Source organism: Physeter macrocephalus, chromosome 9 (genome assembly GCF_002837175.3).
Source record: "Physeter macrocephalus isolate SW-GA chromosome 9, ASM283717v5, whole genome shotgun sequence".
Lineage (NCBI taxonomy): Eukaryota > Metazoa > Chordata > Mammalia > Artiodactyla > Physeteridae > Physeter > Physeter macrocephalus.
The window spans coordinates 37,258,671-37,272,925 of NC_041222.1; the positions used below are offsets into that span (position 1 = coordinate 37,258,671).

At 37.6% G+C, this 14,255-nt stretch overlaps 1 protein-coding gene across 1 annotated transcript in view; it reads left to right on the top strand.

The window, feature by feature from the left end:
* Positions 1-14,255, top strand: part of TRPM6 (transient receptor potential cation channel subfamily M member 6) — a 142,416-nt gene that overhangs the window by 10,549 nt on the left and 117,612 nt on the right. Inside the window, 2 exon segments of the mRNA XM_028493867.2 lie at positions 8,829-8,908; positions 11,062-11,100. Of these exon segments, the coding sequence (XP_028349668.2) occupies positions 8,829-8,908; positions 11,062-11,100 (119 nt within the window).

The following is a 14,255-nucleotide window of genomic DNA, read 5'->3' on the forward strand; positions in this document are numbered from 1 at the left end:
ATAAGATTTAGGGGAGGGAATATTCTTAGTTGATAACTGGTAGAAAACTCTTGGAAAAGAATTTATCAAAATTGCATCCTGTGGAAACAAGTGTGTGATATCCTCAAAGATGATCCTTGATTTAACATATTTAGGGAAACAATGGATAGTTTATCTGTTCTGGAGAGTCATAATACTTCCATGTGCTTGTATGAGCAGAAAACATTTTCTTCTTTCTTATCTGTTGTACTGGTAGCTTTTATACCATTTGCAAAATTCCTTATTAAGAAAAAGTTACTGGGGCCTGGCTTACATGTTCCATGAATGATAGAGTACAGGCTTAGAGTAAAAGAACTAAGAGTGGCATTTTAACAATTATAACATTATAGCAAATCTGTTTTGTTTGTTTGTTGCTATGTAGCAATTAGGCACACAGTTGTAAAATGTTTACCTAAAGTAATTATAATTAATTTTTTTAATGGAAGTGGAGTACCTAAGCGTAGCTAAAGGAATGCTCATGAAAATTTACAGCTGCACAACTGGATGGCTGGAAATTATTTTAACAAGCCCTGGGGTGAATTACCCAGGAAGAACAGTATTTCTCCAGCTTGCTGATATAGAGATTTCTTACAGACTAGAGAAGAAAACACACTTACCTTGCTCTCGCTCCCCACTTCCTTTCCTTTCATTATACCTTGCCCTGACTGCCCATTAATCTCCAATTACATTTACTCTTATTTTTTACTCTAAATTCCTATTCCCTCAGTTTAGTTGTCTGCAGACCCTCATAACCTGGGTCACACATTTTTTGGTTAGTATATGAGGGACATTCCTGGAATATTGTGTGGCAGTTTCTCCATAGGGTGATCAGTGGGATACTATTGGTGTTCCCTGTCTATCTTTTAAGTTTGGTGGATCCTGTACTGCGAGAGCATTTCATATGCTTTGTGGTTCATAGAATACATACTGTACTGTACTGATGTACTTTACAGAGCTGGTAATAGAAAGGGGCACAGTGATTGCACGTGTATCTCCTGCCTTCCTTCCTCTCTGGTTAAGATGAGCAAAGGAGAATGCTGAGATTTGCAGCCATCTGAACTAAATGGTCTATGACTTTCTATAGAACATTGATTCTATAATCTGGGGCAAAATTACCAAGAAGGGAAAGTTTGCCACTCCACTCCTTGCGTCTGTCAGAAGAGGAAGCATTTTCTTCAAGGCTGAGCCTTCCTCCTTGGCTATCCATACCATTTTTTTCCCCTGCTCCCCACCCCCAAAGTCTCAAGTCATTTTTATTCTCTCTTGCATCTTCACTCTCTTTTATCTACATACAAGGTTCAAACTTTCTTAACATAAGATAAACTTTCTTTTAACTTTGCCCTTTAAACATAGTGTAAAAGAATGCTGGTGCTGGTATTTAATAGAAACTGCTCCTCCTCTGTAGAGGTGATAATCACTGTATTTACCTCACAATTGTGAATATTACTTTAGCTAGCACATAAAGCATTTAGCCCAGCCCTTGGCATGTATGAAAGTCTACGTTAACGTTGGCTTTTGTTTTACTTTGTTGATCTAGTGGCTGTTTTTATTTCTTTCTCCCAAGGATATCTTACACTAGCTTTCTTCTCTGTTTTACAACCTATTTCCTGACTCTCTCTCAATCTATTTGTTTGTCATGGACAAAAATTGTCCTGCTTACTTTGTTTTCAATATTAAACACTTCTCAGTTTTTCTTTGAAACTACCTATTTTTGTAATAATGCAAACATTTTTATTAAAGAGAAAAACTTTCTCCCTTCTTAACTTCAGGTATCATGTTACCATCCTGATTAGTAACTCTCTGTTTTTATTCCCTGAACTCTTCTACACGCTATGCTTAGATGCTCCCAGAAGTTCCTGGCTCTTTTATCTTCTCTGTTCTCTGCTCCCCAGTGACTTTGTGGCTTTTGCCATACCTTAACATCGTTGTCCTCTGAATCCTCCCCCAGGCCTAGATCTCTGCATTTCTAACCACCACCGAATTTCATGAGCCACCTTTCAAAACCTTTGTCATGTTTCAAGGACTTTCCTAAGTTTTGTGTCCTCCATGAAGACTCCCCAAATACTGGCAGACAGAAGGGATTTCTACTTCCAAGGAGTCCCACAGCTTGCTCTTGTGCCATACTTGGTATCTGTTAGTAAACATAGTTTCTTCTCTTTTGGTGTTGGTCTTTGGGACACAATTTTATTTATTTATTTTTATTAGAATCATATGATATGCCCATCAAAGTATTTTGAATGAATGAATGAATGAATGAATGAAGCTATTATTCTTAGCAGTATCAATATTGTAAAGGAAGAGTGGGTAAACTGATAGATTATATGCTGCCTGTGGGTTCTGGAGGGCTGATAACACACTCATCATGCTTCAATGACATCTTTGGGGGGAGGGATGTGGTAGGTACTAAAGTCAGCTGTTAAGTTAAAAATGAATGCAGTCAAAATTATCCTTCAGAAGTCCCTTACATTGCTTAGAAAGAGAAGTACGTGAAGATTTGGTCTCTAATTGCTTTTTCTCTATGTTGGAACTTTCTTCAGTTGAGCACCAGATTAAATAGGGGATGTTGAAATACTACAGTGCAATCATTGGGATGAGATGGGCAGACTTAAGACATGCATGTGGGACCTGAGACCAACCAGGAAACAGTAGGTCCTGCCTCTCACTCACACTCAACCCTAGTGCCTATGAGGTCACTTAGGGGCAGTGGTCTTTCATGTGTGGTATCCCTGGGGACTCCTTGGGATCTTTGAGACCCTTTCTAAGGTCCTCAAAATCAAAATGATTACTTTTAAAAAAATATTTATTTATTTATTTTTGGCTGTGCCGGGTCTTAGTTGCGGCACACAGGATCTTCGCTGCAGCATGCAGACTTCTTAGTTGCATCACGCAGACTCAGTTGCGGCATGTGGACTCTTAGTTGCGGCATGCATGCGGGATCTAGTTCCCCGACCAGGGATCAAACCCAGGCCCCCTGCATTGGGAGTGCGGAGACTTACCCACTGGACCACCAGGGAAGTCCCAAAATTATTATTATTGGTTTTTTTTGCCTGCATTGGGTCCTCGTTGCTGCACATGGGCTTTCTCTAGTTGTGGCGAGCGGGGGCTACTCTTCGTTGCCGTGCGAGGGCTTCTCATTGCGGTGGCTCCTCTTGTTGAGGAGCACAGACTCTAGGAATACGGGCTCAGTAGTTATGGCTCGCGGGCTCTAGAGCACAGTCTCGTAGCTGTGGCGCACGGGCTTAGTTGCTCCACGGCATGTGGGATCTTCTTGGACCAGGGATCGAAACTGTGTCCCCCGCACTGGCAGGCGGATTCTTAACAACTGTGCCACCAGGGAAGTCCCCCAAAATTATTTTTATAAAGGTACATTATTTCCCTGTTTTACTCATTCTATCATGAGCGTACAGTGGAGTTTTCCTGACGTTACATGACAAATCCATAATATCTAAAAAGGCTATTAAAATACTATTTCCTTTTTCCAACTCCATGTCTATGTGAGGCCAATTCTTTTTATATACTTCAACCGAAAACACTTTGTAACAGATTGAATGCAGAAGCAGATATGAGAATCCAGCTGTCTTAAGCCAGACAAAAATACAGTGCTCTTCTCGTATACATTTTTAAAATATTTTTCATGAAAAATATGTTATTTATTTTAACATGTAATAGGTTTACCATAATTATTTTTAAATTAACTAATGGGTAAATACTTTAAAAAGTCCCAGTTCTAATTTTGAATACGTAAATATTGGTAGCTATACTCTATAAGTGAAAGCTTTCTGTAGGTCCTTGATAAATTTAATGACTGTGAAGGAGTCCGAAACCCCAAAAGTTTGAGGACTGCTGCTCTTGGGCATACTATACTCCTGAATGTGGAATGGCATTGATATTGCCCATACTTCAACATTTTATATCTTCTTCTCACCTTTCTTCTTCTAGTCCTCTTTCATTCTTTTTTATTTTCCACTTTTTAAAAATTAAAGTATAGTTAGTTTACAATGCTGTATTAGTTTCAAGTGTACAGCAAAGTGATTCAGCTATATATATATATCTATCTATATATATATATCCACACACACACACACACACACACACATACATATATGCATGTATTCTTTTTCAGATCCTTTTCCATTATAGATTATTACAAGATATTGAGTACAGTTCCCTGTGCTATATAGTAGGTCCTTGTTATTTACCTATTTTATATATAGCAGTGTGTGCCTGTTAATCCCAAACTCCTAATTTATCCCCTCCCCCCACCCCCTGCTATCCCCTTTGGTAACCATAAGTTTGTTTTCTATGTCTGTTAGTCTATTTATATTTTGTAAAAAAATTCATTTGTATCTTTTTTAGATTCTCCATATAAGTGATATCATATAATATTTGTCTTTGACTGACTTCACTCAATATGATAAGCCCTCTCTCAGTCTTTTAGCAAAGATTCTGAATTTGTCCAAGGTAAATATGTGGTATCTGTCTGCATGGAATTTCAAGAAGCATTGTTCTTTCTGACGTGTTACACTTAGAAAATGAAACAAGTAATCTTCATTGTATAAATAAACCTTACTATGGATGACATAAATAAAATTGCCTTTAACCTGTAATTCCTAATAAAGGCTTTATTAGGATGGTGGGTTTTCTAGAAATCAGTTATTTGAGTATAGCTCCACTAATAGTGAAGCTTCACTCCAAGAAATTGTTTTTTAGACTATGTAGTTCACTTGGATGTAGTCCTAGTAAAGTTTTGGATAATTTAACAAGAAATTTGTATCATAAATGAAGACCATCTGTGTACTTGGATAACATATTTGTGGTTATTTTGCTGGGTGGAAATTGGAAATTGAGTATATCTAACTTGGAAACCTTAATAGATTAGAGTGGTTATACAACAAATAGGCCCGGCATTCAGTTAAACTCTGTATTTCACTTTCCACGGGCAGTTGTAAAGAACACCCATAAGGGAAACCTCCCATTTCCTTTTCCCTTCTTATCAAAATGATTTCACATGATCTGAAATTATAAACATCTTGTTCGCAAGTTTAATTCCCTAGGATACTGAATAAGGCTGAAGCATGTGTGCCAAACAGAGGAGAGGATGTCTTCTCATTGCCATTTGAAATTGTGATTTTGGATTAACATAAAGAGGGCTTTCACCAATCTGGGGAGTGGAGGGATGGGGTATGACATTTTAGTTTGAACTTTTATGATATGCTCTACTAAGTAGGTCACTGTTGAGTTCTTCTAATTCCCCATTAGACTGTGGAGAATTCATAAATGTTCTACTCATGTACTCATGAGTTTATATAATCTAAACAGTCATTCTGAAATTCTAAATGCTTTTGCTCAACAAGGCAGTATATGAAAATTTCATATAAATTTCTCACCTAAACAGGAGAAGTGGCATTTTAGGGAACTGTGAGTTATTTAGTTGATATTCTGTTAAAGATGTTACAAAAGAAAAAAAAAAACAGAAAAAAGAAATCATTACCAGCAAGTAGTGCTTACCTCTGACTACCCAAAGAGAAGAAAACATGTAAGGTTATTTTGTGTTCTTTATGAAGTACTCCTAAATGCTGCCTTCTGGAAAGATTATTTACTGGAATACCAGTGAGGTCAACTTGTGGCAGTGTTGGCGAGCCAGATCCTTGGGTTTGGGTTATTTTAGGTTTGGATGCCCTTTGCCTGAGACTCTTAATCTTGGATCAAGTGAGTCCCCCAAGGTATCCTTAAGATTGTGGACAAAACCCCGTAGGAGACCCTGAGCTGAGTCTTCAAAGTATACAGGCTGGCTTTGCACTGATGAGTTTCCCCAGCCAACAGATCATGCACTGTGGAAATCCATCTGCCTGGCACTCAGTTTGAAGAGGTCCTTGCTCCAAGGGAGGGACTGTGTAGAGAAAATAAAAAATGTCAGTCTGGAGTCTGAAAATATTTTCTCTGTTTGATCCATTCTGGTGATTCCCTGCATGCTATAGATTCCATGATAAATAAACTAATGCTTATCTTGAAGTAGATTACAATAATGTTAAAAAAACAACTGAATAGGTTCAGTTAAGCATTGTGAGTGCTGCGATGTATATAAGATAGAGTGGGGGCTATGAAAAGGAAGTAGTTTCACCTGGAAAAGTATTTTTTAAAGGTTAGATTTTTTTTAAGTATGAAAAAGTTTAAAAAAAAATAAATTACTTGTTAGCTGTGTGCCCTTCAACCCCCAATCACACAGTCCCCTGGATGTTAAAAAAAAAAATCCATGCACATTTAGAAGGATTTTTTTTTTTTTTAATCAAGGAATGCCTGTAAGACTATTCCTTTCTCAGAGATTCCCTTGAGAAAGAATCTGTTATCTGGAAACCCTAAAAAGCCCCAGTGTAGAAATACTTTCAGTGACATCAGGAATTAATTGATGTATAGCTACCATTAGAGGATTAGTCTTTGGACATTTCTTTGCTATTCCCCCGTCCTGGGCTTGTATGTAAAATCTTATTATATTTTAGGGTAAGGCAAACTGTTTGTGCCAACACAGCCTGAGACCAACACTATTTCCCTTCTTTATCCTCTGCCTTTCCCTTCCCCAAATAACAACCACAGTTAAAACACAACTCTCCTGCCCCAGTATATAAAAAACACCCAGTCTCTAAAGACTGTCATGATAGTTGCAGAAATGACATATTCTCTGCCGTCAACGACAGTGTGCTGCTCCAAGTGGCAAACACATGTTGAGTATTTGGCCTGAATAGGTTTGGGCTATTGAATCAGAGCTAACAAACATATGGTTCCTAATAGTTCTCTGTTGAACTGAACCTGGGGGGACCTCTTCCATATGTGCTGAAGAGTATATTGCAAAGGCTACCATTATGAGGTAGGGGGAAAAAGTAAAGTTCTAAATTGAGAATTGTTTGAAACACTTGCAAATTAAGCCTGCTTTTCTTTTCCTGTAGTTTTGAGATAAGATATGGGAGTTGCAGGAGGAAAGTTTCCATGTTCTTGTTATGGCACAGGTTTCCTGTTTACACCCTTGGAGAGAAAATTGTATACATGGATTCTTGAAGTTCTATTTTAAGTGTGTTCATTTTGTTGCTCATTCAACAATCATTGGGTTGGGCCCTGGGGCAACAGAAATGACTGGCATGGGGTCTGTAGGAGCTGGAGTCTAGTGGGGGAAAATGGACCCATAAAAGTCATTCGTTTGTAATATGAGAGGTCCTAGGAGGGAGATTTGGAGGTCAGGAAGTATTTTTCTATGAAAAAAATACATCAAAGTTAAGTTCCCATGCTACCAACCAGAAAGCTAATTTTTACCTTTGATATTACCAATAATAATAACTAAGCTTTACTGAGCCCGAGTAAGTCCCAGGGAGAAATCTAAGCCTTAATTCCTTTCAGTAGCCCAATGAGGTATTACTGTTATTATTATCTCCTTTTTAATATATGGGAAAAGAGGCCTGAAGAAAGTAATTTGCCCACATCGTTCTATTAGACTCAGCTGTCTAGCCTTTTAAAAGAAGGGAGTGGTTGAGCATAGCTTGCTTAATTTGTATACATAGGCTCCTAAATTAGGGACCCTTTCTGGAGCTGTTTTTTCCAAATTAATTAATTAATTATGGCTGCACCGGGTCTTAGTTGTGGCATGCGGACTCTTAGTTGCAGCACGCATGCAGGATCTGGTTCCCTAACCAGGGATTGAACCTGAGCCCCCTGCATTGCGAGTGTGGAGTCTTACCCACTGGACCACCATGGAAGTCCCTGGAGCCATTTTTAATAGGTAAATGTTACACATGAGGTTTAATGATATCAATTTGTTATCCATTTCCTTCTTTTTATTCTAAGTTCCTTCAGAGTAAGAACTTTGTCTTATTTGCCATAGAATTCCCAGCATGCCATATGGAGCCCTATTTTAAAATATTTGTTGAATGAGTTCAGATATTTTGAAATTCAGCCAATGGTAAGCCATGCTTATACAATGTGTATCAAATTGTCAACCTAAATAAAGAGGTAAACTGAGGCAAGCTTGAATGATCAGAAATTGAGTTTATTCAGGAATAGCAGAGGAATTGCAATTTGGGAAATGCATGCTGTAGCAAGCTACACGCGAGTCTGTTGAGGGTTTGGGGCAGGGAGTGCAAAGAGGGGGACGTCCAGCCAGTGTCTAAGCAGTAAATTCATTGTCTTGAGGATGGGGAGAGATTCTTGGCACATGGTTATTGGTCAGGAAATAAGTCTCATCTTCTGTGAATCAGGCATTTATGGGAAATCAGTTTCTCAGGTAAGTTCCCTTCTGAGGGCACACGTGTGGTATTCTCCATTACGTATCCTCCAGATTAGTTTTAGATTGAACTCTTTTACAGAATCTTGCTGAGGTTACATCTCTCCTCTGACACTCTTTCCAGCTTCCTGTCAAATCTTAGCCAAAGTGGGACTTTATAAGTGAGAATTCTGAAGTTTGAGAGCTTAATATTCACTCTGTAGGGTTATGGTACAAGATTTAAAAGTGACTTTTGGCAGAATTAAGAGAATGCTTCTGCTATATCTTTACTTCCTTGGTAGACTTTTGTGCATTTAGGGATCTTTCACTTAAAATGAGATTGTGGACCAATTAACTTTGTGAATATTTTTATGTTCACATTGGCTTATTTGTGTCTATGTTGTCTGTAATAGAAGCCAATAAATGCTTAGGGGTTTGGGGCTGGTCTTGGCATTTTAATTAGGGTCTATTATATTTAAGTATATCTTGCCTACCTGGACTACCTGTGGTTATACTGTGTTCTCATTTAATGAGACTATGAAAATAATGACATTTTTCTGTTCAGGCCCAGAAATCCTGGATTGAAGGAGTGTTCGACAAGAGAGAATGTAACAAAATCATACCCAGCTCAAAAGACCCTCACAGGTACAATTTTTAATTACATTTTTCTTTTTAAAGCAACAGTACTTGGAGGACTGTTTACTGAAATTTAGAGATATGACTTGTTTACCCTGATGGAGCCACTGTTAATATTGTGGTAGATTTCACTCTGCTGTTTTATCTTTGATGCTCTTGTCCCTCTTCCTGGGAGGATAGATACCAGGGAAATATCTAGTGCTACATCCATTCCACTGGGTTTGGATAAAAAATTTACAACTTTTGAGTATTGAATATTCAAACTAGTGTGACTTCCTTATCCCCAAGTGTCTGTGAATATAGTAACTGGGATATTTCAGGACTCAATGCTCAGATTATGCAAACAGTTAATTTTTTCCTCCTGCAGGCTTTTTGCTTGAGCAGGTAATGGGCAGCAGAATGGAATGATTTGAGTTTGATTATTCTGAGTTCTTGACAAGCCTTTGGAAGTTCTACTTGTAGAACAAAGTTCAAAACAGCAGCCAGTGAAAGACAGAGGAAGAGAGGTCTATGGAAAATTCCCCAGGGTAATCGGGTCCATGAAATTAAGATTGGGTAGCATTGCCCTGGGGGAAAAGGATTAAAAGGAAAGGAAAATAGGAGAGCAGTATTTTAATTAGGGGGACCACTCTATTTTTAGATTCTGCTGAGCATTTGGCCTTACATTCATTTGAAGTTTAGAAATCACAGCTGTATGCTCATGAAAGGTAGCACGGTGAGGCCACTGAAATTCTAGTTCTTTGGGGATGATGACTAAAATGGTGTTCTTTGCCTTTGTTAAATATTTACTAGTCCCACCCTCTTTGAGTTACCTGTGGCTTGTAAGCCCCGTGATTGGAAATCCTCATTTTACCTGCTTATAAAATGTTTACAGAATGAAAAGGCAGGGTAACCTTGTTTTTTCCCTTCATCTTTTATGAGATTTTGTAATATGATAGTGGCTGCAGTAGAAGGCACATTGAGCTCAGGTGGCTTCCACTGCTCTGTAAATGGAAAATCATCTTCACAGTCACCTTGAACCTCATGAAAAGTGGTAAACTATAGGTCATTAGCCCACAGACTCAAGAAGAGTATCAGTGACCATAATTCCATGAATGGTCGAAGATATACTACTTTTTATGGGAAAAAAATCAGTCTCTCTTACTTGGTGATTGTAAAAAATGGATGGATGACTATGGCTATTCCTTCCATGCCACCCTTTTTCTTAGATCCTAGTAAGATTCTCAAAACTGTGGCTTTCATGCAGTTTTCTTCCTTATGGTGCACAGCAAAAGAGTGGTAGTTCACTATTTTAAATTTAGATAAAGTTTGTCTTTTACTGATTCTTTTTGTAGCTCCTAATAAGAAACAAGTCTGATAGACTTGATTACAATGTCTTTTTCTTTCTCATTTGGAACTTGTTGAAGTGAATCTTCTGAGAAAAAAGATTTCTAAAAGGCTGGGGACAGGAAGAAGTGAAAGGCCTGAATATTCATCTCTGAATAATTTAGAATGATTGAGTCTATGAACACTACCTTTTCTTCCATTATTTTACCTAGATTTCTCTTCTAGTTAAAACTTCTTCACACTTAAAATATGATCATTGATGATCATAATGCTAACTCCCAAATCCAGAAGACTTTTCTGAAACATAAAAAAGAGATTAATAAAGATAATTATTATAATCATACCAACTGTTCCTCAGTTTGATAGTGTTTTAGGGTTTTAAAATTGTATATGTATGTTTTCTTAATTCTCAAGAATTCTGTGTTATCTTCATAGTATAATAATAATAATAGCCACCATTATTATACATCCTGCAATGTACCAGATACTATAAGACACTTTACATATATTATCACCCTTAATGCTTTTAATAACTGTATGGGTCAGATATTATTTTCAGATGTGAAAACTGGGGCTTAGAGGAATTGTTAAATCATTGAGATTTAAATCCAGGTATTTTGGTTCCAAACTCAGTATTCTGTTAATTAGATCATAGTTGCTGCAGTGTAATTATATATGGTAAATGACATATGGGAATATTTGGGAGATGATGTATGAGTACTCAGTAAACCCTGATTTCCAGATTATGGAAGATTAACAGATATTTACTGTATAAGCATTAAACATGTTTTCAAGTATATTAATAAACTAACAGTGGTTTTATTTCTTTAATTTAGATGTACTGCAGGATGCCAGGTTTGTCAGAATTTAATCAGGTAAGACAGATAAACAGGTCTCTGTTTATATATTTCTCTGAAGTTGCATCTATTTTTTTGCATTAATTAACAATCCTTCCTTTTGATGTGCATCTTACATTTCACATGAGGATTTCTCTTAATCTCCTTAAGTATTAAGATTATTTTTAAAATTAAATTAAATTTATTTATTATACAGCAGGTTCTTATTAGTTATCTCTTTTATACATATTAGTGAATACATGTCAATCCCAATCTCCCAATTCATCCCCCGCCACACTTTCCCACCTTGGTGTCCATACGTTTGTTCCCTACATCTGTGTCTCTATTTCTGCCCTGCAAACCGGTTCATCTGCACCATTTGTCTAGGTTTCACATATATGCGTTAATATACGATATCTGTTATTCTCTTTCTGACTTATTTCACTCTGTATGACAGACTCTGGATCCATCCACGTCTCTACAAATGACCCAATTTCATTCCTTTTTATGGCTGAGTAATATTCCATTGCATATATGTACCACATCCTCTTTATCCATTCATCTGTTGATTGGCATTTAGGTTGCTTCCATGACCTGGCTATTGTAAAAAGAGCTGCAATGAACATTGGGGTGCATGTGTCTTTTTGAATTATGGTTTTCTCTGGGTATATGCCTAGTAGTGGGATTGCTGGGTCGTATGGTAATTCTATTTTTAGTTTGTTAAGGAACCTCCATGCTGTTCTCCATAGTGGCTGTATCAATTTACATTCCCACCAACAGTGCAAGAGGGTCCCCTTCTCTCCACACCCTCTCCAGCATTTGTGGTTTGTAGATTTTCTGATGATGCCCATTTTAACTGGTGTGAGGTGATACCTCACTGTAGTTTAGATTTGCATTTCTCTAATAATTAGTGATGTTGAGCAGCTTTTCATGTGCTTCTTGGCCATCTGTATGTCTTCTTTGGGAATTTCTATTTAGGTCTTCTGCCCATTTTTTGATTGGGTTGTTTTTTTTAATATTGAGCTGCATGAGCTGTTTATATGTTTTGGAGATTAATCCTTTGTCCATTGATTCATTTGCAAATATTTTCTCCTATTCTGAGGGTTGCCTTTTCGTCTTGTTTGTAGTTTCCTTTACTTTGCAAAAGCTTTTGAGTTTCTTTAGGTCCCATTTGTTTATTTTTGTTTTTATTTCCATTACTCTAGGAGGTGGATCAAAAAAAATCTTGCTGTGATTTATGTCAAAGAGTGTTCTTCCTATGTTTTCCTCTAAGAGTTTTATAGTGTCCAGTCTTACATTTCAGTCTCTAATCCATTTTGAGTTTATTTTTGTATATGGTGTTAGGGAGTGTTCTAATTTCATTCTTTTACATGTAGCTATCCAGTTTTCCGAGCACCACTTATTGAAGAGACTGTCTTATCTGCATTGAATATCCTTGCCTCCTTTCTCATAGATTAGTTGACCATAGGTGCATGGGTTTATCTCTGGGCTTTCTATGCTATTCCATTGATCTATATTTCTGTTTTTGTGCTAGTACCATATTGTCTTTATTACTAGAGCTTTGCAGTATAGTCTGTAGTCAGGGAGTCTGATTCCTCCAGCTCCGTTTTTTTCCCTCAAGACTGCATTGGCTATTTGGGGTCTTTTGCGTCTCCATAGAAATTTTAAGATTTTTTGTTCTAGTTCTGTAAAAAATGCCATTGGTAATTTGATAGGGATTGCATTGAATCTGTAGATTGCTTTCGGTAACATAGTCATTTTCACAATATTGATTCTTCCAATCCAAGAACATGGTATGTCTCTCCATCTGTTTGTATCATCTTTAATTTCTTTCATCAGTGTCTTATACTTTTCTGCATACAGGTATTTTATCACCTTAGGTCGGTTTATTCCTATGTTTTTTATTCTTTTTGTTGCAGTGGTAAATGGGAGTGTGTCCTTAATTTCTCTTTCAGATTTTTCATCATTAGTGTATAGGAATGCAAGAGATTTCTGTGCATTAATTTTGTATCCTGCAACTTTACCAAATTCATTGATTAGTTCTAGTAGTTTTCTGGTGGCATCTTTAGGATTCTCTATGTATAGTATCATGTCCTCTGCAAACAGTGACAGTTTTTCTTCTTTTCCAATTTGTATTCCTTTTATTTCTTTTTCTTCTCTGCTTGCCGTGGCTAGGACTTCCAAAACTATGTTGAATAAGAGTGGCGAGGGCTTCCCTGGTGGCGCGGTGGTTGGGAGTCCGCCTGTCGATTCAGGGGACACGGGTTCGTGCCCCGGTCCGGGAGGGTCCCACATGCTGCGGAGCGGCTGGGCCTGTGAGCCATGGCTGCTGGGCCTGCGCGTCCGGAGCCTGTGCTCCGCAGTGGGAGAGGCCGCAAGAGTGAGGGGCCTGCATACCGAAAAAAAAAAAAAAAAAAAAAAAGAGTGGCGGAGTGGCGAGAGTGGACATCCTTGTCTTGTTCCTGATCTTAGAGGAAATGGTTTCAGTTTTCCACCACTGAGGATGATTTTTGCTGTGGGTTTGTCGTATATGGCCTTTATTTTGCTGAGGGAGGTTCCCTCTATGCCCACTTTTTGCAGAGCTTTTATCATAAATGGGTGTTGAATTTTGTCAAAAGCTTTTTCTGCATCTATTGAGATGATCATATGGTTTTTATTCTTCAATTTGTTAATACAGTGTATCAAGTTGATTAATTTGAGTATATTGAAGAATCCTTGCATCCCTGGGATAAATCCCATTTGATCATGGTGTATAATCCTTTTAATGTGTTATTGGATTGTTTGCTGGTATTTTGATGAGGATTTTTGCATCTATATTCATCAGTGATATTGGTCTGTAATTTTCTTTTTTGTAGTATCTTTTTCTGGTTTTGTCATCAGGGTGATGGTGGGCTCATAGAATGCGTTTCGGAGTGTTCCTTCCTCTGCAGTTTTTTGGAAGAGTTTGAGAAGGATGGGTGTTAGCTGTTGTCTAAATGTTTGATAGAATTCACCTGTGAAGCCATCTGGTCCTGGTCTTTTGTTTGTTGGAAGATTTTTAATCACAGTTTCAATTTCAGTGCTTGTGATTGGTCTGTTCATATTTTCTATTTCTTCCTGGTTCAGTCTTGGAAGGTTATACCTTTCTAAGAATTTGTCCATTTCTTCCAGGTTGTCCATTTTATTGGCATATAGTTGCTTGTAGTAATCTCTCA